Source organism: Scardinius erythrophthalmus (assembly GCF_964197995.2).
Source record: "Scardinius erythrophthalmus genome assembly, chromosome: 24".
Classification (NCBI taxonomy): domain Eukaryota; kingdom Metazoa; phylum Chordata; class Actinopteri; order Cypriniformes; family Leuciscidae; genus Scardinius; species Scardinius erythrophthalmus.
Genome location: NC_138244.1, coordinates 15433390 through 15458819, shown reverse-complemented (window position 1 = coordinate 15458819; position 25430 = coordinate 15433390). Strand labels below are relative to the sequence as shown.

The window sequence follows — 25430 nt, the reverse complement described above, 5'->3', positions numbered from 1 at the left end:
TACAAAACACCATGAAAATTACAATACGACCTACTTACTTGGGTAAAATTTAACTTTAATTTTTAATTATCACGTGAATGTTTTTATCGCTGCAATTCTCTTTAAAAGCGCGTGTTGTCGCTCCTGTCTGTGAATGCGAAATTACGAATCCTACCACGGAAAGGGCCTAGATAATGAATATTAATTAGGTCATGCTGACGGCGCTTGGTAACCTTCCTGCAGCGTCCAGTTATGCAACCTCATTAATATTAACGAATATCATAGTACCGTTCGTTAATTCGCCAGCGGGCTACTAACGTCTTGCCTTTCAGCCAATCACGTCTCGTCACACGATTAATATTCATGAGCCAAGCCTTCACCCTAGCAGAATTCGCGCAGCGTTGCGACGCATGCGCACTATTCGCGGGGCTGTCTGAAGAAGTGCGTTTCCTTTTCTAGGGCCTGTGTGTTAAAGACAGCTGTAGCCCTTGGGTGTGCTGCGCTTCCGTAACGCTTACGAACTGCTCGCTTCAGGCGACTTTCCGTTTATCGACTACACTGGTCAGTAATACGCCGCAACATTTGTGCTTTTTAGGCTAAACCGTTTGTTTCCTTACACGCCTGTTTGAAGCGCATACAACCGCCGCTGTCTTAACGGTTTTTGGGGGTGTATTTGTATGCACGGACGAGCCGATCATCTTTTGTCTGCTCTGCATTGATGTTAGAGGAAAGCTCTCTGGAAGATCTGTTTTGCTGAATGTGTGAATGACCACATCTGTATCTTCTGTATCAGAAGTTGACCCACACATGGACTAAGTGGACAAGCCTAAAACATCTCTAACTTTAAGGCGTTTGGACACCGAGGGCTGATCATCTAGGGAACACATAGGTAACGTTACATTTATGTATTTTTTTATTACGCTAGTGTAATAGCTTGATCTTGCCACCTTTCTGCTTTCCGTTTTTCTTGCAACCCTCTGCATGTCTAAGAATGGGCGCATTGTGTTTTTGAATCTGAATGCGATGGGTCTGTTTCACAGCTGTCTAAATAAGAGCCACTTGAGGCTGCTTGCATGAGACAACGTGTCTTTGATGGTACATCGTGTTTATTTAATCATCTTAAATGAATCATGTGTGTAAGAGGCATTATATAGCCTAGTTTGGTCGCCAGAATGCATTGGGTGCAGGATGGCATAATGAACTAATCCCAGTTTGAGATGCATTGTCTCCTTTCCAGTCCTGATTGGACCAGCAGTGCTGTACCCCATCAGCATCATCCTGGGATTGTGATGTTGTCATGGTTCTGTGAATGTTTAATAACAGCATCTGAATGTGGGTCTGGTCTGTAAATAATTGAACTGGGGTTTTGGTTGCGGACACTGATAATTTTCGAGCTGTTAAGCGGCGCCGTTTGTAGCCAAAACCTAGAATATTTACATGATATTTAAACGAGAAAAAAATTCCCATGCTAAAAGGGCAGTTATTCAAATCATAGCAGAAAGGCTTCAGTGTGTTTTTGCCTGCATTAATATTAATGAGTTGGATTTATAAAGGTTGAAATCCAAAGGTCACTTCCTCCCTCTAAAGTGCAGATTTTAAAGGAACAGTTCCCCAATTAATGAAAATGACCACTGTCGTGGTTTTTTTTTCTTAAACTTTAATTTCTCTTTATTTATTTATTTTTATTATTTTTATTTCATTTTTATTTTAAAATTCTCCCAGAGTGAAAGTGAATGGGGACTGGCTATGTCAAAGTTATGACAAAAAGTAGGAGTGTCAGATAAACAGCTCCTATGCAGTGCACAATATCCCAGTGGTCACCGGTGAAGAAAAATGATTTATACTTCAAAAAATGGTGTCGATATTGGTAGTTGTGTGCCGTTTTTACCAGGGTTATTATAGTTATCTGTCTAAAACTAAAACTACACTCTTAAGAAATTCTGGGTTGTTTCAACCCATGTTTTTGCCAAATATGGACAAACCCTAACCGTTGGTTTAATTTTTTTAATAAAATGTTTAAACCCAACAGTTTGGTTTGTCCATATTTGACTCAAACATGGGTTGAAAAAAACCTAGTAAAAACATTTTCATTACTTGGGGGGAAAAAGAATAAAAAGCCTATTTCAACTAGTTGCCAAGGCAAAATTTCTCATTTTTATTTAGATTAACTTGGATGTACTAAAATATATATATTTTTAAAGACTTAAACTTGACAAGAACACTAAAACTTTAACTAAAATGAAAATGGAAAAAACTAATACAAAATATTAATAAAAACTATAATAGAATCTCCATTTTTATACTAAAATAACACTGCTTTTTTTTTACTAGCAGTAGTGTCTAATAGTTTTTTTATTTTTTTTTATCTGAAAGCTGCAGCGGGTGGGAAAATTTTCAGTAAATGATGATTCAGATTTCAGTGTGATCCTCCCACAAAAAGACATAAGACTTCGAACATAGTGCCGAAGTCTTATGGACTATTTTTATGGTGCTTTTGTATCCTTTTTAGGTCTTGACAGCCCCAGTTCCCATTATATTCTTCTTCAAAACCACAGAAGAAAGTCATAAAGGTTTTAATTTTTTTTTGATGGAACTATTTTTTTTAACTGGGCAGTCGTTCTGAAATGTCGCTCTTACCATCATCATATGTCTGTCTGTGTATATTTTACACGGTTTCTGCCCTCATTGGTTCATTCTTCAGTGCTTAAAATCTTAAAGGATGTTGTCGCACAGATGGCCGTTAAATGCAGAGCCTCTTCTTTGAAGAGCATCAAAACTGCATTTCCTGTTTAGTTCCTTTAATTCACACCTGCAAAAGCTCCTCAGTCGGGCTTCACTGCATCTTGTCGCCAGTCTTAATGACTTTTCTGTATTTCTGAACAACTCGGCTCTGTCATTTACAAAGGGGTTTTCCCTGCTGCTAAACTGCTGTGCTTTTCACTTGCCCAGAAAGGCATTTTGCTGTGTACGGCTCGACTTATGTGCGAGAACATTGCTTTTCTGCACATTTTGCCAACAGCATTCGTTCTTACAGGCATATGCTATTTCATTATTCTAATATACATCTCAGCACTTCCCTACAGAGTCGGACACGTGATACTGATATCGCTCGTTAGTGTCCTGATCTGTTAAATTTCTTTGCAGGGGACAAACACTGTCCAGCTGCAAAACGGACTATAAATGTAGTCCATATAACTTCTAAGTCTTCTGTTTTAGGATCCAACCTAAATTGAAGTCATTATAGTTGTGTGTTTGGTTGTAGAGCTCATACCGTCACAGTGGCTTGTCGGTAGATGTAATTAAGCATCAAAGGGAGCTGTAGGAGCAGCTCTGCCCAGAGGGGAGATAGTTTGCCGGGTCAAGCTGGTGTGAGACGCTCCCTGCCATGACGCTGGCTGGTGTGGAACTTAAAAGGCCTTGTGGTAACAGAACAGAAGGAAATAAGTGAAGGCTAATGATATACACCCAGTGTGACCCTCATTTACTGGGGTTGGTTTTGGCCTTGCTGTATTTGCATTTGTGATGGATCTCCAAACGTAACTTTTTTACGAGGTGAAGATTTTTTTTTTTAAAGTAAGCTTGAAGGTCCACCTTTAAATCTAAATGGGGCGTAAGCAGAACATACGAAAACATACAAATAAGATCGTACAAATGCATATAAATTAGCCACCAATTCACCAAAACTTCAACTAGTTATGAACTTTTCCAAGTTCATATAATTTTAAGGTTTGTTTAAGGAATACAAAATAATATTGGGAAATAATTTGGAGGTTTTTTTAACCTGAAGCAAAATTGTATTTAATATTTCAGAAGGAAAAGGATTATTCTCTCAGTATCAGCCCCTACACTGATGTGTTTCCCTGAGGCCTTCATAGGAACGCTTTGTCTTCCATTGCGGAGGAATTTTGCGCATGAATATTAATGACATGCATTTCTTGGTGATGAAGTATGAAGACCCTCCCATAACATCTCAGTGTTGTTGTTACTACTGTGTAATCGGATGTGGAAGTGGTGGTGATTATTACTAAAATAACATGTTACATGAATATGTAATTATGAGGGCATAAAACTAAAGTTCAATCTTTTTTAAATTTAGAAGATGAGACGATAGTGTGTGTGTGCGTGCGTGTGTGTGTGTGAGTGTGTGTGTGTGTGTGTGTGTGTGTGTGTGTGTGTGTGTGTGCTCTTATCAGCTTCTAAAAAAAAAATCACAACATTTGTATGGTGAGGTAATGTGCTGAATATATTTGGTGTGGTGAGCAGAAAACCTGATTTCAGAATCTCTCAACCTGTTGAATCTTGCCCCAGTGCACTGATAGTAAAAGTTGAGAAATTCACATTCCATAATCCTGCTTTTCTTCATATTCCCACATACGTTTAGCAGGACAATAACAATAATTGCCTTTACAAAAAAGTACCAAGGTGGTGTAACCTTGGATTTGCACCAATGTGTCAGCAGCAGCTAATGTTTATTGGCCGATTTCTGATCAATTTAAAACCATCTGCATATTGGTTATTGTCTGAAAAAGGTAGATATAATAAAATGATGGTTTATTAATTAACTGTGTGAAGGAAATGTCTGTTGTAGGGATGCACCGATATGACAATTTTGGCCGATAACCAACAATTCTTTATATTTGGAAGCTGATAACCGATAGATTAGCTGATAAATCTACATTTTTATATAATTTTTGAGAGCCTGGTTACAAAAACAAAAGTCTCACCATTAAAAGCCACACAATTATAATGTTCTCATTATAGTTTTATGTAGCTTATATGACAGACTTGCACTCCACGTTGCACTTAACTGTTATTCCATTAATATTTCAAGCAATTCAAAACCATCATGGCGAACAGTGCATATCTGATGTGTCTCAGCTGAAGGAAATAATCCATTATTTATCGGCTTTAATAAATCGGCCAAATTTTCTCATTGGGCCAATAACGATAACATTAAAAATAATCGTATATCGGCCGATACCGATATGGTGGCCGATATATCGTGCATTCCGAGTCTGTTGCATAATCGTTTTTCTCTGGGTAAACCTGTATGAATTTCTTTCTTCTGCTGAACACAAAGGAAGATGTTTTGAAGAATCTCAGTAACCAAACAGTTGATTGTCATCCATAGTTTTTTTTCCCATACTATGGAAGTCAATGGGGTTCACATTCTTCAAAATAACTTCCTTTGTGTTCAACAGAAGAAAGAAACTCGTACTGTTTGGGAACAACTTGAGAGTGTGAAGATGACAGAATTTTATTTTTGGGGGGAAATAGCCTATCCCTTTAATGTAGATTTAATTTATACAATAAAGGATGGCCTATATTTTACATTTGATTACTTTATTGATATACCTAAAAACTAAACCTACCTGAAAAGTGTTTTTCATATGCATCTTTGTTCTGTTGTATTTATGTTGGCCTGTTGAATGTTATATGGATCCAATCAATGTGCCAATGTAGCAATAAACTAGCTAGTTGGCCTGTGCATGCTCGGAATGCGTTTTTGAACTTTGCTCATTTAAAACATCATAAAAACACTAACCTATTTTAATGACAAAAGTTCAAATAAGAGAGCAAGTGACAAATTTTGGAATCGGCCAATAGTTTTTTAAAATCGGTATTGGTATCAGCCAAAAAAAATTGGTGCATCCCTAATATACACTGGTAATCATGTCATTGAAAGAATACAGCATTACCATGGTACTGTAATAAATTAAAAAACTAGTACTTTTCAATTCTTTTCCTCATTATTTTTGGTGATCTCACTATGATTGGAGGTTGAATATCACACAGATTCATACTGCAGATTTTTTTGTTTGTGCTAGCACTCTAATGTAACTGCTCTTTAGCCATACTATAACTACAGATGCATGAAGGCAAATACGCAAATGAACGCTTGATATTGAGCATTTCCCTCTGAAATTTTCATTTTTAACACACACACTGACACATTAGCACTTCATAACGGATCTAAAAATAGAGCGCGTATCTCAGCGGCCCTCCTGAAACACACTGACTGTACTCATTAAATTAACATGTTGAAAGATGCCCTATTTGTGGTTGAAAGGGAGAATCGAAGTGCATCCAAACGTTAGATTAAGGTCATTCGCTGACCCATAGTGGTATTTGTGCATGGTTGTAAGTGATCAGATGTTTTGTTAGAGGATGTGAAGTAGATGGATTTAAGGGATGAAAGGCTGCGAGGCTGGAATCCGCTCTATCTCCGGGCACATCATGTCTCTGTTCTCTCTCATTGAAGCTGGTTTCCTGGTTCCTCTTGTGGCCTGGAGGCAACTGTCATCCCTCCCCTACTGAGTCTCACTACTGGTCTCACACGTGCTTTACTTTGAACATGACAGTATAAATCACATTCAAAGGAGTGTGGCTTTAATATTCCGCGGGGCTTATTTTCAGAGCTGAACCATTGAGATGAACAGAACGATCATAAAAAAAATCGTTTGGTTTGTTGGTTTGTCAGAGTCTTGTTCAAGTCACTCAACACCTTCATCAAATGCGTTATGTAAGATTCTTAAGGATACCCAGGGAACTAAACTAACCTTTTCCACTGGTGGCACTTGCGCTACTAACTTTTTCAGTTACTGGCGCAAAACATGATTTGGTCGCACAAATTATTTATAGTAAGCCTTTGATGAGTACTCTACACTTCGCGTGCATCATACTGTCATTGTGAAGCTTCAATGATTCGTGTTTGAATGGTTTTGACGCAGTTACAAATTTGGACAGTCCTGCAATTGAAGGCCCACAGAATTTACAGTACACACAGTGCATTGCTCCGTCTTGGTACCTTAACCACTGGTATTCTTCGAGCCACTGGTGTCGAAATTCATATGTCCGTATCGTTTTTCCCGCGTGTGCTTTTCCTGACGAATCCTTCTCAGCCTCATCATTCTCACTCACAGGCTCCGTTTGACATGTCGAATCGACATCAAGTGATGGTTCTGTTACACTTGAACTTCCCTTCTTAAAAAAGGAGTCAATTGTCCGCTTCATTTCAACACGTGCAGATTGTAGGCTATGTTGAGATATATATGCGATTGCTGCGTGTGTCTTAACGAGTCGCGGGGCTGAAGCCAACTTGATGTGTTGAATGCTCAGAGCACGTTATAAAACGTATTCTTAAAATACACAATTCTGTTTTAATAAATGCTCATAGTAAATCATAGCATATTGCCGAAAACATAAGGTAGGTACAAAAATAATCAGTGATACATTTGCGACCCATTAAAAATTAGGGTCGCAATGGCATTTCAAAAGGTCACATATGCGACCATTTTGGTCACAGTGTAGTTCCCTGATACTTTACTTGTGTTGCCCTTAAAAATTCGATGTCCATTAGACCAAGTCTTGATAGAACTGGGTTGAAGTATCCACTTCTGGCATACAAAGATGCTTTTGTTGAAGTCTGTGAATAAAAGGAAAGGCTTTGGTTGTCCATCATGCCCTCTGGAAACTTCTGCAGTCCCTGTCATGTTTGAGCCACCAGAGTTGACTGGATTCAGTGGCAGCGAGCTGCCTGCCGGCCTCCAAATGTCTGCTGCAAGTTTTGAGATACTCGAGGAATGAAAAGTTCTCTTGTGCAAGGCGTAGCCCTGCTGATGCAATCCCTAAACAATGATATCATTTGTAACACGGGATTTGCCAAAGCACACCCCGAAATTGTTGCTGATCACAGAAAAGCCTCATTGATTTTGATTGGTGAATGCATTCCTCTTTGAATGTCAGCTTCTTGTTTTCTAGATGAGCCATTTTTGTGGTTGGATATCGTTTAGAATTGGCAGTATCCTGCTCTCTGTTGTGGCACATTCACATCTGTCTTTCTGCATCATCTTTAGGTGCTTTCACATGACTGCATTTCTTCCTGTCATTAAGGATGTTTAGGGTGAATGTGAACTTTGTGTCAGTGCAGTAGTCAAATTATTAATTGAGTCGGAGATATCCATCACTACACATTCTTTCTCAGAGCCTGTTCACAGGGTTAGCAGCATATCATTTATATTTCTATAGGGTTGCTGCTACTTCTAGTGTGTTTTGGGATCATCCTTCAGGCAAAAGTATGATTTAAGGTTGAGTTATGCACCAGTTACTTGAGGTTAAGTGGGTTTTTCAAATTTCTAACACAAGTACATGTTAGTAATAGTGATGCATGCCTTAGCGAACCACACTAATAAAATGTCTTAAGTACAGGTTGCTTCAAGTGCCAAACAAACAAGTGGCATTGTGAGAGTGTGATATTAATAGCTTTTTGCTTTACTTGACAAGTGTGGAAAGAGCGGCGGTTAGTAAAATTGAAACAAAATGTCTTCCTGCTATTTATCACAGACCACTTGTGGCATTTTTTTTATTTTTTTTATTGCACAGTTCAGTGCAATAGTGCATTTTAAAAAATAACCATGAAGACAAAATTGGACACGTTTGAAATGGTGAGCCACTACAATGACAATCAGTTTCCTGTCTTTACATAATTCATGTTATTCCTGTTAGCAGTGAGTATAAAATTAGGTAGTCAGAGCAGCAGGGGAAGACGGTGTTTTTAGAGGGAAGTGTGTTATATCCTCAGTGTTAGGGCTTCTGTGGGTTGCGCTGCTGTTGGCGCCCCTTTTGCCGTCTGCTGCTCCAGCCAGGCACTCTTCAACCCAAAGTGCTCATCACCCACCAATGCCTGTGCACCAATACAGGAAGACCGTTCCAGTCTCTGCAGCTCAGACAGGAAGTGACTTCATGTTGTGCATGGGGCTTGCTGTAGCTTTCATGCCAGAGCTGCTTTGCATTGAACAGAGTGGCAGTCGGTGTTGGTTGATATATTAATGAGGTCAGGGCGCTCAGTGTCATAATCATATCTGGTTCACAAATGTGCCGCATGCACTGCACTTCTTGTGAAAATAAGGTGGGAAGATTGAACCAGTGTGAATTTACTGTTACACACAAAGAAGTATAGGAAACTGTCATAGGTAACTACCAACAGCATCAATACAAACATGCACTAGCTTAAATGTATTTAAAGCAGTGGTTCTCAACTGGTTTGGCCACATTTTCCCATTTTTAGAAATTTTAACCAAGCAATTTCTCAAAAATGCTCAACACACACACTTTACGTAACACACACATACATTGTAAGAATATCACTAACACTGATGAGTAAAGAATATAAGTTAAGGCTGTTTTTTTTAAATACATAAAAGTTAGTAAGTTGGTATGAGCCACTGTCATCAAAAATAGCACAAAGTGAAAATCAAGTGGTATTTTGGTTTAAGATTGCAGAAATTACAGTAACCATGGTAAATACAATAATTTATTGGTACTTTTTGGTGACTTACTAATTGACAACGTAACTATGACGTTACATGCTCATAATTTCATTTATATACAGCGCATGCCTCATTTGCGAACGGCACGCTACGAACACAGTAGCCTATTACATCAGACCGTACTGTAAAGTTTATTCTTCTGAGGTGAGAGACTCATGAAAATAATGTTAGAAAATTTACACCACAGGGCTTTATGCTTAAGGTCCGGGTATACTTTATTTTCCACGTTTCGCTCCATCTCGCGAACAAGTTGAGTGCGCAAGACTTTCAAAGTATATTCCTTTGGCTGTGAGCTCGGCGCTTGCGCACTGTTTAGTGGACTTGGTTTTCAAGCATTCAAGTCACTCTCACTCGCATTAGAAATGTTTTTTGTTATGGTTATTGTCGTTTCTTCACACTGCACGACCCACTCATAACGATCTTGAACCCACTTATGGGGTATATTACTTTCTTATTTGACTTTCTTAATCATTCCAATGGACCAATGAATAAAATGAAGGCCCTCTTTTTTTTCTAGTTGAATAGGCTATGCTGTTTCGCTCTGAAATACATTACATTACTGAGGTAAAACGTGTTGTGACATCTCAACTTTTAAAGCTCTGTCTGCTTTTCTGTTTTAGAGTAGATAACTGGTTAGATTTCCGCCTCCAACCAACTGTTCAGTTGTTCACTTTTAATCAGGGTTGTGGACTCGAGTCGCATGACTTAGACTTGACTTGGACTCGAGTCCCAAATTTGATGACTTGCGACTCGACTTGACATAATCAAAGATGACTTGCGACTCGACTTAGACTTTGACAACAATGACTCGCGACTTGACTCGGACTTGAGCCCTGTGACTTGGAAAGACTTGACCTACCTTCTAAAACCACAGATCAGAGTTGTAATAATCACTGTAGTATAGCGCTATATCATGGACGCATGACGCTGCTTTCACACGTTTGGCACTGAGCCAGAGAGCGCTTGACAGAGTGCGTTCAGCAGTGCGTGTCAGTTGTAACTTATCACACGTTCAGTGTTATCAACCAAATAATATTTTTTTGTTTTGTTTTTTTCAGGCATTTACACAATACACAAGTACAAGTACTAGCGAACAATTTATAATTTGAGAAAAAAAACCCACACTGATGTCTAAGCGAAAATAATAAACCTTTCAAATATAATTTTGAGACATGTTTTTTCCCCCCCTCAACAAACACATTTTAGCCTACAGGTAACTATAAAGTCTTCTCCCTGTTCACCAGCCACTCACTTTCATATCTTTTGGGAGAAATGGATGGATTTACGTTTGGTAAATGACAGGCACGTAGCCCCAAAAAGTGTCACGTGGCGCTTGATACGTCGCCATGGAAATAGGAATGTTCTACAATTACTGTTGCATTAACAAAATAATTTAAAAATAATAATATCTTTTAAAATATATATTTTTTTAAAATAATTTAACCAGGGACTCAATATTTTAAACTTAATGTGTAGCAAATCATGATGAATTTTCCCAATGAACAGTTACTTTTATTTTTAAATCTGCATTGCCACTCCTCACATTCAGACAACCAACCAATCAACGTCCACTAAGTTTGAAAATCACACTTTTTTTTTTTACTGCCTGTTTTTACTGTGACAAAATAAGGAAACAATCCCTAAATTGAACTGAGATAGATGGGTGCCCTTAGTGAAAATGTTATCGCAATAAATATGAAATTGAGCTGCTAAGTCATTAAAAACCTTCCTGATATAAATTAGTATACATTTTATACATTTCATATAGTAATTAACACTGAGACACTAATTTGTGCAAAAAGCACTAATGACTTGTTTAAGACTTGAATCTTAAACTCGAGGACTTGCAACTTGACTTGGACTTGCCTGTCTTGACTCGGGACTTGACTTGGGACTTAAATGCAAAGACTCGAGATTTACTTGTGACTTGCAAAACAATGACTTGGTCCCACCTCTGCTTTTAATGTAGAGCAGAAATACTTCAGGTACTTTTGGTTTCTGATTCCAGATGCAGTTTATTTCCCTAACTGCCTGCTAATTTGTTCCATGAGAGTTTTAAATGAGGATTGCTGACTCGCATGTGTCATCGAATTCAGTTCTGAAGTTTCTTCTCCCTACAACACTTGTTATAGTGGAAAAAACGTAATAACAACTTTGAGATACATGTTGCTCATCATCGCAAAAGTGAAAAGTTTTTTTTTATTTTTACTTCTCATTTCTGTTTTCTGGTGTTCTCAATTCTCAAGCTGTGGTGTGAGCTTTTTTTTTTACATTTGTTTTTTATCTGTGAAACAGCACTGCTTTATTTAACCTGAAGTTAACGTGAAGATACCTAGTCTCACAGATCTTTGAGTAAACGGTGATCGGTCTAATCCACATTGTGGTCTAGAATGGGTCACTTGGACTAGAAGAATCTGACTGACATGTAAATCGATCAACCATTGCTTGATTTATTTTTGGGAGCAGCTTTATCTGAAAAAGGCTATACCACAATAATAATAATAATGTAATATTTTATAAATGTAAAGAACAGCAACGGTTTCCAAAAGTGTATGTACTGAATGAATAACCCAGGAAAACAGCAGAAAACGTAAAAGTAACACTTGGACAGGCTTTTTGCAAGCCTGCTTGCTGCTCAGATCTTCTTCCTGTCTGATGCATCGGAAAATCTACAGCCGCCACTTCCCCTTTGAAAGTGTGTGTGCTTGAACTGCATTTGCTGCTAAACTGTGTTTGCTGAAATGCTCAGTAGGTCTAATTTTGAGGCATTGTTTAAATTTGAGTTAATTTTCTAATTTGAGTATCTTACTAAAAACAGCTTTTTAGGATTTAGCATTGAAGTGTTCTGTATGTTCAGTGTTTATTTCATTGTTTGGAAATGGCAATGTGTTTTTCTTTAATTCCAATAATGAATCAGTGTGCTTTCTCACCAGGTTTTTGGCCAGTTCTGGCTACAGCTGTACGCCTCAGGCTCAGCTCTGATGTTACCGGCTGAAACGGGTTGACTGTGAGCGGACGATTTCCCTCGGATATGTCTACCTTTGAGGTAACACAAACCTCAAAGTGTTGCCATCAGGATATAATGTGAATTAGGGCTGGGGTTTATTTTGTTGTAGTTTGGACTTTTCCCGTTATTTTTCATTTACTTGTACTTTTTTTTTACTAGACAATCTGGCCTCCGGGCACCGAGTGTGTGGCCAGGTACAACTTCCCTGGAACGGCAGACCAGGACTTGCCTATGAGCAAAGGAGATGTCCTGACTATAATTGGAGTAACTAAGGTAAAGTTTTGAAAAGGAATGTTAGAATAACATGTATTTAAAGAGTTCATCATTTACTCACCGTTATGTTGTTCCAAAACTGTATGACTTTATTTCTTCTTCAGAACACAGATCTTTTAAAAGATAGATGTTTTGAAAAAAAATGTCTCAGTTGGGATGCACGATGTTTGGCCACCATATCGGCCGATATATGTTCATTTTTAATGTTATCTTCCTTGTTATATTTTAAATGTTTCCTTTTCTATAAAAGTCTACTGCTTGCTTAAGTTCAGAAGGTCTTTCAGGTTTGTGGAATTGTACATGCAGACCAGCCACTAGTCATGAGCCTGTCACTAAAAACTGAGACCCACAGCATTTGATCACTGGATTTACAGAAATCATTTCACTTTTAAGTGTTTTCTCAACATTGCATATCTAATCAGCTCCTCATGAACGTATTAATTATTATTTGAATTATCACTCAGTGAGTCATTTAACCATGTACTGTATTACTGTCTTTGGAAGGCTTTTGTCTTTAAAATGTTTTAAAAAAAATTCATATTTACATGCAAGGCAGGGTTCCCCAACTTTTTTTTTGTCTGCTGAACCTCTTTGACCTAACATATTTACTTGAAGTAAGCCCTAAAGTTAATAAGTTAGGTCAATAATAAAATGAAGTCAATAATAATAATAAAATGAAGTTCACGGTTCTCTGAGCTTGCTGGTAAAAGTATTTTTTTTTTAATTAGCTTTACATTAAACTAACGAACCCCTGCAGTTCCATCAGGAACCCCATGGGGAACGTGCTGGATGTAATGTAATGAGTAAAATATAATATTTAATGCACTTCATGTTGTTGATAACAAAGAACAGAATATATTTTCCTTCTCTTTGTATCTTTATACCAATATTGTACAAGATTATCCTATTCAAATCAATGTGATAAACGAATTAATCTAAAAAGTAGTCAGAATACAGTACCTAAAATTAGTAATCTAGATTACATTACTAACTTAAATTTTTATCATGTAATATGGAATCAGTAACTGACTACAATTTGTAAGTAATCTACCCAGCGTTGGTTGTAATATTATTATTGTAATATTTAATCTCACATAAGTGAGTTTATTAACCCACTAGCATAGTGATCCAGTTTACCAGTGATCATCTTTAGCTTCAGCGCATGCAGCTCAAACAGCGATGCACTACATTAATAACTATGAATTATGGAATCTTACACTGGTTCACTATAGGCTACTGTATTGTGTTTGATTCATGTTGAAGTGTTTGAGACATGGCTTTTAATGGTGAGCATTTTGTTGTTGTAATTAGGCTCTTAAAAAAATATATCAAAATATGGATTTAGATTTATTGGCCAATCTATAGTTTATCGGCTTTCAAATATAAAGCATTATCGGTTATCGGCATCGGCCAAAATTGTCATGTCGGTGCATTCCTATGTTTTTGTTGTTGTTTTCAAGCAATTAAAGTCAGTGACGTCCAGTGTTTTTTTTTTGCTTTTGACCCCATTAACTTTTGAAAGTTGAAAAATTATTCAAAATATCTTTTTATGTTCTACTTAAAGAAATTATACCGTTTTGAATGACATGAGTGTGAGTAAATGATGACAGAATTTTCATTTTAACTGTTGATGGCAGCTTACAAAAATATTATTTGCTGTTCAAGAAACATTTCTTATTATTATTGTCAAAAAGAGTTTTTTCTGTTAACATTTTTGCCAACTATGTGTGTTTTAAAAGAATTCTCAACATAAAATACTCAACAAAAAAGAAGTTCAGCAGAATATTCATGCTATTTTTGCCAAACATTGACAGTGAACATGAACCAGTGGCTTCCAAGGTCTCAAAATGGCATAAAAATATCATAAGTGACATATGATAGCTGTGTGTGAGGAACAAACTGAAATTTAAGTCAGTATTTTTCCTAAATTAATTTTCATTGGGTTGAAAAGTCCAGCACGAACATTCTGCTAAATATCTCTTTTTGTGTTCCACGTAAGAAGTGGCGCTATATGAGTTTGGAACGACATTAAGGCGAAATATAAATGATTTAATTAATACATTTAAAATGTTTGTTGTTGCTTCATTCCAGGATCCAAACTGGTACAAAGCAAAAAACTCGGCAGGACGAGAGGGTACCATACCAGCAAACTATGTTCAGAAGAGAGAAGGAGTGAAGTCTGGCGGTAAACTGAGCCTTATGCCGTAAGTACAGTTCATTCTCGTGTTTTTTTATTTCATGAGATTGTTTTGTCAGCATTGATTCTCATTGATATACAATGAGAAAGAGTGTTTGTGTCAGTTTCGTGCATACAAACACTAGCACGCTATATTTAGCATGTATCTCTGATATCATCACACCTACTATATCTGTAATTATACACAAATGTCTTCCTGCTTTCCGGTCCACCACAATAATCCAAAGACTCATTTGAATCGGCCAGCTGTTTAATATGGAAGGAGAAATCAGAAAGTTATATAAATGGCACCACTCAGGCCATTGGAAAAAGTCCATCTCTTGGCGTCTGATATGCAAAAGCCAGAGACATGCATCATGATAAGAGTTCGGTTGTAAGAGAGCATGTGATATTCTTCAATTACTGACTGCTTTGAGAGAGAACAATGGCTATAATGACGTAGATGTCTCAATTTTATTTAGCTTAGCAAGACAAACTAGCTTGCAGCATCAATTGAATCTTAACCTGATGTATGGGATCTGGATGTCTGCTTTTAACCATGTGCAATGGAAGGTTTAGATTTGGATGGTAGCATTTTTTTTATTTTATTTTTTGGTTGTCTAGTCTTTGGTAAGTGCACAGCTTTGGTTTATTTTCGATGGTGTGTATGTATATGTGTGGGTAATTAGGAGATACAGATTGGATGTTTGTCATGCCAGGGAAGCCACAGAAGGGCCAGGCAAGGCCAGCGCTGCTTTTGGAAGCCTGTAATTTAGCTTTCGTTTCTCAGTCCTCTGCACAATATTATGTATCTGAATCAGTGTTTCTTACTGAATTCTCTCCATAGTTGGTCCTACATGCAAAACAATACTATTTTTTGTGACACATTTTAGTGTTTTTAAAGTAAAATACCATTATATCAACACGATTTTGGTTAAGTGTTAACTCGCATGTTTATGAGTTATTCTTGACCAATTCGTTAAAAGAACCAACTCCTAAGAGTCATTATTTTGTGAATTGAACTTCATTCATTCATTTAGCAAATGCTTTTATTTAAAGCGACTTTCAAATGAGGAAGATCACAACCAACTGGTCATAATTTCAAATTAAAAATATAATTTGTATTATTTCTCATATTATTCAGTTCGTACTGTTTATACTAAACAAAACAGTGCTATTTTTGTAAAGTTTTTCTTCTCCTTCAATTGTTCAATTCAATTGTTCAATTCAATTGACATCACTAACCCTAAAATTCACTGTAGGCATCTTACAACAGTTCCCACATGAGCGATTTTATAGATTATCATACAGAATATGCTAATTGAAGATAGTTAACTCCACATCAGCAACATAAATTCATCAACTAACCATTCAGAAATGTCCTGTTGCATTCTACATGTTGTCACTTGAGTCTTGATCGGAGCTGCTAACACACACACCCCCGCGCGCGAACTGTTGAAGCTCCACCCTCTGTGCTGTTTTACAAAATTATCTGTGGGGTATTTTGAGCTAAAACTTCAAATACTCACTCTGGGGACAACAGAGACTTATTTGACAAATTGTAAAAAGGGGCATTATACCATCCCTTTAAAAAATACTTTTTTTTTTTCTTTTACAGTAAAATACTATTTAATACAACAAAGCTCTTTTTTAACAGATTATCTGTTCCAAATTCAAAGTGCAAGACTGAGTCAAAACAATAACTTTTGGGCTCATGGACCTTTTTGAATGATCCATTAAAAGATCAGACTGAAAAGAGTCATAAATTTGCAAATATGCAATTGTGTATACTTTGTGCTTAGAGGTTTCATTTTTCCACACTTTAGACTTTATAAACTTTATAAACTGACTAAAAAGAAAACCAATTATTCTTTGTTAGACAACAAAAAATATGCATTGATATCACTTCTCAATGATACACATAAACACATGTCCTTTATCTGTGGTCACTTAGATGGTTCCATGGAAAGATCACGCGCGAGCAGGCCGAGGGACTTCTCTACCCCCCGGAGACAGGCCTCTTCCTGGTGCGTGAGAGCACCAACTACCCTGGCGACTACACCCTGTGTGTCAGCTGCGACGGCAAGGTGGAGCATTACCGCATCATCTACCACAACGGCAAACTGTCCATCGATGAGGAGGAATACTTTGAAAACCTCATGCAGCTCATGGAGGTGAGGGTTGCTGGCTTGGTTTAAGCTTCAGTTTAGCCTAAAAAGAGTTGTATCAAAAACTTTAGATATACTGTACAAACCTAGTAGTGCACTCATAATATTTTGGACAGGAGAAAGTGCAATGGGAATATGGTGGAATAAGTCTAAATAAAATAATCAATGGCTAATTGGCAAAGTCATTGTGTCACTGTAGCTCCGGTTGCAATAAAAACACACTCTGTTCTGAGACGTACGCTTAGGACTTCACATGCCCACTGGCTGATCCTGCCTGAAAAATGCTGGGATTTTTTTTTTTTTTTTCATGATTTGAGCATTTAGAAACAGAATTTATGAGACAGTTGTTGTCAGATTTCATTAGTGATTTCAAATGTGAAATGTAATCGTAAGGTTGGTGAACAGCTTTGGAGAATTTGATGTTTCCTCATTCAAAGATATAGGAGTTGTACTTGCATGACTGAAACAGCTGCCAGAGAGGCATTTCAAAGATGGCCGCCGAGTGAAATGACTTGCCTTAAAGAGACTCTGGTTGTATATTCACAGATAACTGGCATAACTAATTTAGGGTCTTATGGATGATTGGTAAAATATGCTCCATATATATATATATATATATATATATATATATATATATATATATATATATATATATATATATATATATATATATATATATATATATATATATATAAATAAAAGCGCAAAACACATTCCAGTGTCAGCCCAGCGGGTTGTGAAACTATCAAGCTTCTTCCTGTGAGTCCTTTTACCGCCTCTGTCAACATTTTCAAATTGATCGCCACACACACACAAAGCCAAAAATAGCCCTAACAGGAAGTCAGTCCACATCAGACGCACTGGGCACAGAGATGAAGCAAGCATTTACGATAGACTCCAGGAAACAATTTTTTTACACGCACACCTTGTGCTTTGAGGTCAAAGGTTCAGTCCAGGCTGTGTTGAAGGAAGTGGCACTGGTAAACAAGAGCTGTGAAATGGTTGTTTTAATGAAAGGGGTTTATTTTAGTTGTATGTCTTAAGTTTAACAAAGCAGTGCTATATTTCAGTGATGGTATCATCAGATGTAACACAATGTTACTTTGATACATTAATCATACCATAGTCATTTCTTGATCTACTAGGGATCATCATATTTGGATGCCAGCTTGTTACAAATACAAGCTTGTTAATGGTGGTTGCCAGAGTGTTGCTAAGATGATCTGAGTGGTTTTAGTGTTTATTTGCATATCATAGGTTGTTTGAGGTGGTTGCTTAATGGCACTAGTCAAAAGAAAAAAGTTGTAGGAATTTTGTGGCCATTATCTGTTTGCTTTAAAAAGCAATTGCACACGTCTTCTCAAACAAACTCCATCATTTGAGGTAACATTCAAATCTGTAGTACAAAGCCTTAGTTAGCAAGCACCACTAATGAAAAGAAAGCCTTAAAAAGGGCTGATTTACATGTAATTTGTATAATTTTACATATCTTTTTTTATTCCACTGGTCATTGGCTTTATTAGGGTCGGTCTGTGCGATTAACCAGTCATCCGTTCTCAGTTAAGTGTTGATAATGGTTCTGCTCTGGTTATTCTAGATTGGGGTCTGGGTGGCTTTAGTGGTCAGAGCAGAGGCTCTATGGGTTCCTCAAGTCTTTCCTCACCCTTTCTATTACAGAATTCCACGCATTCTTTAGTGTAATTTTGGCTACAGTCACTCTCTCTTTCTCCCACCCTTATAGCCTCAGCTGAACAGTTGTGCTTAAACAGTCTACAATAAGGCTTTATGTCCATAGTGATTAGACTACCAGAGAAGATATTCCTCCCACAATCCACTCGATAACATTCCTCAGAAAACCAGTGGAGATATATGCAATAAAAGCCTCAAACTAATACTGTGTCCACTGTTGTGTATTCATTAGTGTTTGTTGTCGCTCATTTGGGTTCATCACATTACAGCTCTGTGTCTGACCAGTGAACTTTATTAAATTGATACTTCTACTCAGAAAGGATGCATTAAATTGATCAAAAGTGACAGTAAAGAGATTTATAATGTTGCAAAAGATATCCATTTCACACAAATACGGTTCCTATGAACTTTCTATTCATCTAAAAAAGAAATCTTTCATGGTTTCCACATAAATATTAAGTAGCATAACTGGTTTCAACATTGATAATGAAAGGAAATGTTTCTTGAGCAGTAAATCAGCGTATTATAATGATTTCTTAAGGATTTACTAAAATAGTATTTTTGTATCACAGAATCACTGAAGTGTTTGTTACAGTCTAGTCATGCAAATGTGTTGTTATTTTGAGCGGGTGCGTGTATAAGAACGGCGCGCGCACTCTCGCTCGCTCCAGTTCCTGGAACAGTTGATAACGAGGAAGTGACAAAGAGGAAACGAGCGCAGGTTCCAGATCATTTCAACCGCTCAATCGATGCCGTTTCAGTCATGTAACAATATTATCTCGTCGTCTGGCCACACGATTATAGCGTCCAGACATATGGAATCACAAACACGCATTTCAGCACTGAAATGATAAGAATGTTCTCGCCTGTGTCGACTTGTTTCTCTGAGGAGAGGAAAGGGAAACGCATGAGTCCATGAAACTCAATAGCGCATACATGTACACCAGCGCACTCTGCTGGCCATCAACATTTACTGCGTTGCATGTGCTTATTTATTGGAAGAAAGAATATTTGTAAAACGTTACGTATTTCATGAGTCATTGTCTATTTAAACAGCACATTCGAGGCTCATTTTACTTTTTCAGTTGTATATAATGTGCGTTTATTTGCATATTGTTTTGCATAATTCAGTAAAGTGTTCATTTGTTTAAAAGTAATATAGTATTATCAGCTGATATGCATATTTTATCATTATACTGCATGTTACCTTTTTGTAAATGAGCATAATTTGTGTGTTTGTGTGTGTGTGTGTGTGTGTGTGTGTGTGTGTGTGTGTGTGTGTGTGTGTGTGTGTGTGTGTGTGTGTGTGTGTGTGTGTAACAGCACTACACTAAAGATGCTGATGGACTCTGTACCAGACTTATCAAACCTAAGCTCATGGAGGGGACTGTGGCGGCCCAGGATGAGTTCTCTAGGAGTAAGAGACTTCTCGACTGTATTCATATTTACACCTGCATTTGCTTCATTTATACAGGTTTAAATTGCTGCATGGCTTCAAAGTTTGTTTTACGAAAGGTGTTTTTAAGTTCATGAATCTTCCTTCCCCACAGGTGGCTGGGCTCTGAATAGAAAAGAACTGAAGCTTAATCAGACTATTGGAAAGGGAGAGTTTGGAGGTACGAATGTGCTAATAGCATGCTTTTTTGTGATTAGAAACCACATCTAGTTCAGTGGATCTAATTTAATTTGGTTAATAAAGTGAGATTAAATGCATAAAGTACATTTGCATTATTGAACACATTTATTGCAGGTTTGCGTAATATTCTGAGTTTGCATTTCACTACTGTTTTTTTTTCTTTTCTTTTTTTCATTTTGAGGAATACTAAAATCTGCTTTTGTTCAAGTGTGATGAGTACTCACATTTAGTCTAGAACCACAATAACCATCATGTTCACACAGCGCACACAACGCATCTGCACCTTCAGATTTCTCTGACATGGGGACAGGAGAGCTGTCAGTCCATAAATGGGAAAACAAAGTAATCTGCGTTACTTGTAAAAGTAACTCCGATATTTTGTTGTAAATTTAAAAAGTAATGAGTTACTTTACTAGTTACCTGAAAAAAGTAATCTGATTACGTAAGTCACGTACTTGTAACGCGTTACCCACAACACTGCTTATAAAAATAAACATATATATATATTAGTACCATGAACTGTACAGGCAGTCATTAATTCATCCAGCCTTACAAAAATGTGCTCTTTGATTTTTAGATGTGATGGTTGGAGACTACAGAGGCAAGAAAGTAGCTGTGAAATGTATCAAAAATGACGCAACAGCGCAGGCCTTTGTTGCAGAGGCTTCAGTCATGACGTATGTCCCCCCGATTGACCAATCAGAATCAAATATTCCAGTGAACAAGGAATAAAAAATTAATATCAATATTGATGTTGACTGTTACAGGCAGTTACGGCATAATAACTTGGTACAGCTGCTGGGAGTGATTGTGGAAGAGAAGGGCAGCCTCTTCATTGTCACTGAGTATATGGCCAAGGTCAGTGTCTCCAACCTGTCATCGCTGAGAACAACTGGACTTATACAGTTAATCTTGTCGTTTAGGCATATAAAAGAACGTTATTTCTCATGTCTTTCTTCAGGGTAGTCTTGTGGACTATCTGCGCTCCAGAGGACGTACTGTTATTGGTGGAGATCGTTTGATCAATTTCTCAATGCAAGTTTATTTTTATCACTTCTGTACTCATCCAACTTTGCCTCATAATTAATTCTAAAATTAAGTATATCTTCAGTTTTTACATTTTCAGAATGTTTTCTTGAAGTTCTCTTGCTGATTAATATTTTAGGGATGTCTGCAAGGCGATGGAATATCTCGAGGCCAATAACTTCGTGCACAGGGATCTGGCGGCTCGTAATGTTCTAGTGTCGGAAGACAACATAGCAAAAGTCAGCGACTTCGGCCTCACCAAGGAAGCGTCCTCTACTCAAGATACAGCCAAACTCCCGGTTAAGTGGACTTCACCTGAGGCCTTACGAGAGAAGGTGTGTTGTCTGCTTTTGGTTTAATATGTTTAAATGGAGACATGCTATAGGTCACGTCCTCTAATCTTTTTATTTTCTACCTTTCTGTCTGAAACAGAAGTTTTCCACTAAGTCAGATGTATGGAGCTATGGCATCTTACTGTGGGAGATCTATTCCTTTGGCCGGGTACCATATCCAAGAATTGTAAGTCACTTCAAACCAGAAACACGACAAATAAAAAATATATTTGTAGTTTTTTTTTTTGATAAATCAATGTATTATTATTATTATTATTATTATTATTATTATTATTAATCTAATTTAAATTAAAACTATTAAAATTAATAGGATATTATCAATATTTTTTTTCCTTAATTATGTCGCCTCAAAGTAGAAATATGGCCAGTACTTTTTATATATTATTGTATTATTTATTATTATTACTATAGTTTTAATTATCTAATTTAAGTTAAAATAAATAGGGTTTATAATTAATATATAAGTCACTTCATAGCAGAAACATGACCAATGAAAATACAATTGTAGTTTTTTAAATACTATTATTATACTATGATTAGAATACTATTTATACTATATCAATGTATAATAATAATATAATTTAATGAAATAAAATAAATTGGGAATATAAAAATCAATACTTGTTTAATCTAAAGCTATAATTGGTCACCTCAAAGCAGAAACATGACCAATATTTTTATATATTTTTTAAATACTATTAATATAAGAATACTATTAGTATTGTATCAATATAAACTATAATGAACGGAAACATGACCAATACAAATACAATTGTCATAATATTATCACAATATTATTTAATTATATATTATTTAATTTATATGATATGTATTATTATTACTATTATTAATTAAATTCAGTTAACATAATCTAAAAAATGTGGTTTTAATAAAAATTATCTAAATGTACATATTTTTTATATTTTAGATATTATAATGCCATCATCATTTAGTAATACTGTTTATATTTTAATTTAATATTTGAAATATTTATTTCTGATTCTCAGTATTTTAGTGTCCAGGTAAATTCCACCAGTAGAGGACACTGTTGTCTACTTAAGCACAATCTAAGTCACATGGTGTCCTTCGTCCTGTCTTCTCACAGCCTCTGAAGGAAGTTGTCCCGCGTGTGGAGAAGGGCTATAAGATGGACGCCCCCGACGTCTGCCCGGTAGTGGTGTATGACATCATGAAGCAGTGCTGGACTCTGGACGCGGTGGTGCGGCCCAGCTTCAGAGAACTGAGAGAGAAACTTCAAGATATCATAACCAATGAGCTGTACCGATAAAAGACAAAAACTAAAGGAAAAAACACAGGAGGAAGACCTCCATGGGACCATTCTCATACAATCTGACCAAAATCTACTCTTAAAGCAGTGGACTTGAAAAACTTCAGCAGAAATTTCTTTTGCAAGCGCCGCATACTTGTTTTTTCTTTGCATTGTTTTCATGGCTTGATTTTCTTAATTTTGGGGAGGCTGGCCTTCTCTACACCAACTCACCTCTTTTTGAATCATAAGATCTTCAGCCTCCTCTGATTCATCCTCATACACTCCCTCATTACGGACTTTTGATTAGCATGTAGTCATTTCTGCCAAAAAAAGGAGAAAAATAAGTTTTATTACTAAATCTCTCCATAAAACAAAATAAAATTAGCATGAGAAATGACATACGGCACCCATACGGCAGATTTTTTGCTATATCTTGTACCCGAGAACAATAATTGGCACTTAGGGAAACCGTATGTTCATCCCAAACTGTTTTCAGTTCCAGTAGCCAATGAAATACACGAGAATCTTTCTTCCATTTCACAGTGCCTTTACGGCAGAAGTCTGTCTCGCCGCAGAGCTTGTTTTTTATTTTATTTTATTTTAAATATGGTGTGTAAAAGCGCTTTGATTTCCTGTTGTCTTTCTCATCTTTCCAAACATGTCAGTCTGAGCCTCTTAACCAGAAAGGATGAATATAAACATTGTAGGCCTTTCAAAAGAGATGTGGCTTGGGTGGAAGCTGAAATGCTTTAAAGGGATAGTTCACCCAAAAATGAACATTCTGTCATCATTTACAAACCTGTATGAGTTTTTTTGTTCTGTTGAACACAAAAGAAGGTATTTTGAAGAATGTTTCTGGTCCCCATTGACTTGCATAGTGTGAAAAAGTCAATGGGAATCAGAAACTGTTTGGTTCCCAACATTCTTCAAAATATCTTCTACTGTGTTCAACAGAAGAAAGAAACCCGACAGGTTTGGAACAACATGAGTACATTTTTGGGTGAACTATCCCTTAGTTCAAAATAAAAAAAGATATATATCAAAAAATATAAGAGAGAAATTATACAAAAAAAAAGCCACAAATATTTGTTATATATTATATGCTGATTATTGCAAAGGACTTGATTTTGCAGTGCTTTTCTCTTCTTCTTTTTTGCTGCCATATTTCAGATAAAATCATTCCACCTGAACAGTTTGATAAAAACAAAAGATAAATGACAAAAAAATAAAAAGGCTGCCAAAAAGCTTTGAATGTGTGTTTATGTGCCCTTAAATGTAACATTTTAAAGGTCAGTCAAAGAAACTCTAAACGCACCCAGAGGAAACACGTCATTTATACAAACTTCTGCGCGTTTAGCAGCGACCCATACAGACTCGTCGTGACGCATGACGGATTTTCACCATAAGGTTTTGACATGTATGTAAATAGTATCATAATACCGACGCGCTCAACGTATGTCACGTCTTTAAAATCACATCATGCACCTCCACCAGAATGTGAAGTTCTCTGGTCCATCTATAGGACGCTGTATTTCTGCTCAGCGCATGTTTCTCATCAGCAACATGATATCAAGAAGAGGAGATTCATGAGCGCAGAATTAAACCTAAACCACTGAAATGCTGTGTTTGTGGTTTTCAGTGAAGGTGAATCCACCTCTGGGCGACAACAATCATTTGAACGAAAACATAACACAGGGAAATGTTTGCATTCTCTCTTTTATAGATACATATTTGAATACAATTGGCTACAATTAGGGGCTGCGTAAATTGTGATTTTGGAAGAAATTCTATTTTGAAACCTCTATTCACGAGTTCACACGTATAATCCAGAGTACCTTCCCCCGATATCCCTTGTTGGGATAGGAACCCGTCAAGAGCGAGGAGTCGGGGTGGTGGAGGGATGCTGTCGTGGGACAGAGGTGAGAGAGAATTCACATAGGCCTCGTCTCGTGCTGATTGGTTAGATTATCTGAATCTGTAATTCTCAATTGTTCAAATCTCTTCATTTAGGAAAAAAAAAACATCCAAAATGAAAGCCAACAGAATTTTTAAACATTTTTTTTTTATGATAGTTACATCACCTCTGAAAAAATCGAAGCGATGGTAATGTCATAGGCAAATTTCCTAAATATTACATTTTATTCATGCACTAAATGCTGTTTGTAATTTATTTATAATCGGTAGTTTAAGAAAAAAAAGTATTTTTGCATTTACGAATGCATATTAAAAGTGTTTTCTTAAATATTTTAAGTTGTCTTTTGTTAAAATATATAGATATGACATTTGTGTGCATTTAGTATAAATGCAATATTTGAAATATATACGTATATGTTGATTTTTTATATATATATATAAATATATATATATATATATATATATTTTATATATATATAAATATATATATATATATTTTATATATATATATATAAATATGTATATATATAGTATGTATATATATAGTTAAATGTATATATATAGTTTTTATTCATTTAATTTTACTTTTTAGTGGCATGCAAATGTGCGT

The 25430-nt window shown here is 36.5% G+C and overlaps 1 protein-coding gene across 2 annotated transcripts; it reads left to right on the top strand.

Moving 5' to 3' along the window:
• The first annotated feature begins 384 nt into the window (after positions 1-384).
• csk (C-terminal Src kinase) lies at positions 385-25143 on the top strand. Of its 2 annotated transcripts, XM_081356616.1 has the most exons (14): positions 385-540; positions 773-868; positions 12242-12354; positions 12475-12588; positions 14680-14792; positions 16719-16938; positions 19945-20038; positions 20172-20237; positions 20835-20934; positions 21025-21115; positions 21219-21292; positions 21423-21618; positions 21716-21802; positions 22742-25143. In XM_081356616.1, the coding sequence occupies exons 3-14, from the start codon at positions 12340-12342 to the stop codon at positions 22922-22924; spliced, it is 1353 nt and encodes a 450-aa protein (XP_081212742.1). In that variant the 5' UTR covers positions 385-540; positions 773-868; positions 12242-12339; the 3' UTR covers positions 22925-25143. The 2 variants fall into 2 exon arrangements, with proteins under 2 accessions (XP_081212742.1, XP_081212741.1); XM_081356615.1 differs by having other exon boundaries at positions 385-868.
• Positions 25144-25430: the final 287 nt, after the last annotated feature.

Excerpts from the sequence above, each read along its gene's own strand:
- csk (XM_081356616.1), top strand. Across the intron at positions 12,589-14,679 it reads CTATAATTGGAGTAACTAAG|GATCCAAACTGGTACAAAGC; the intron begins GTAAAGTTTTGA and ends GCTTCATTCCAG. Across the intron at positions 20,935-21,024 it reads GCAGAGGCTTCAGTCATGAC|GCAGTTACGGCATAATAACT; the intron begins GTATGTCCCCCC and ends TGACTGTTACAG.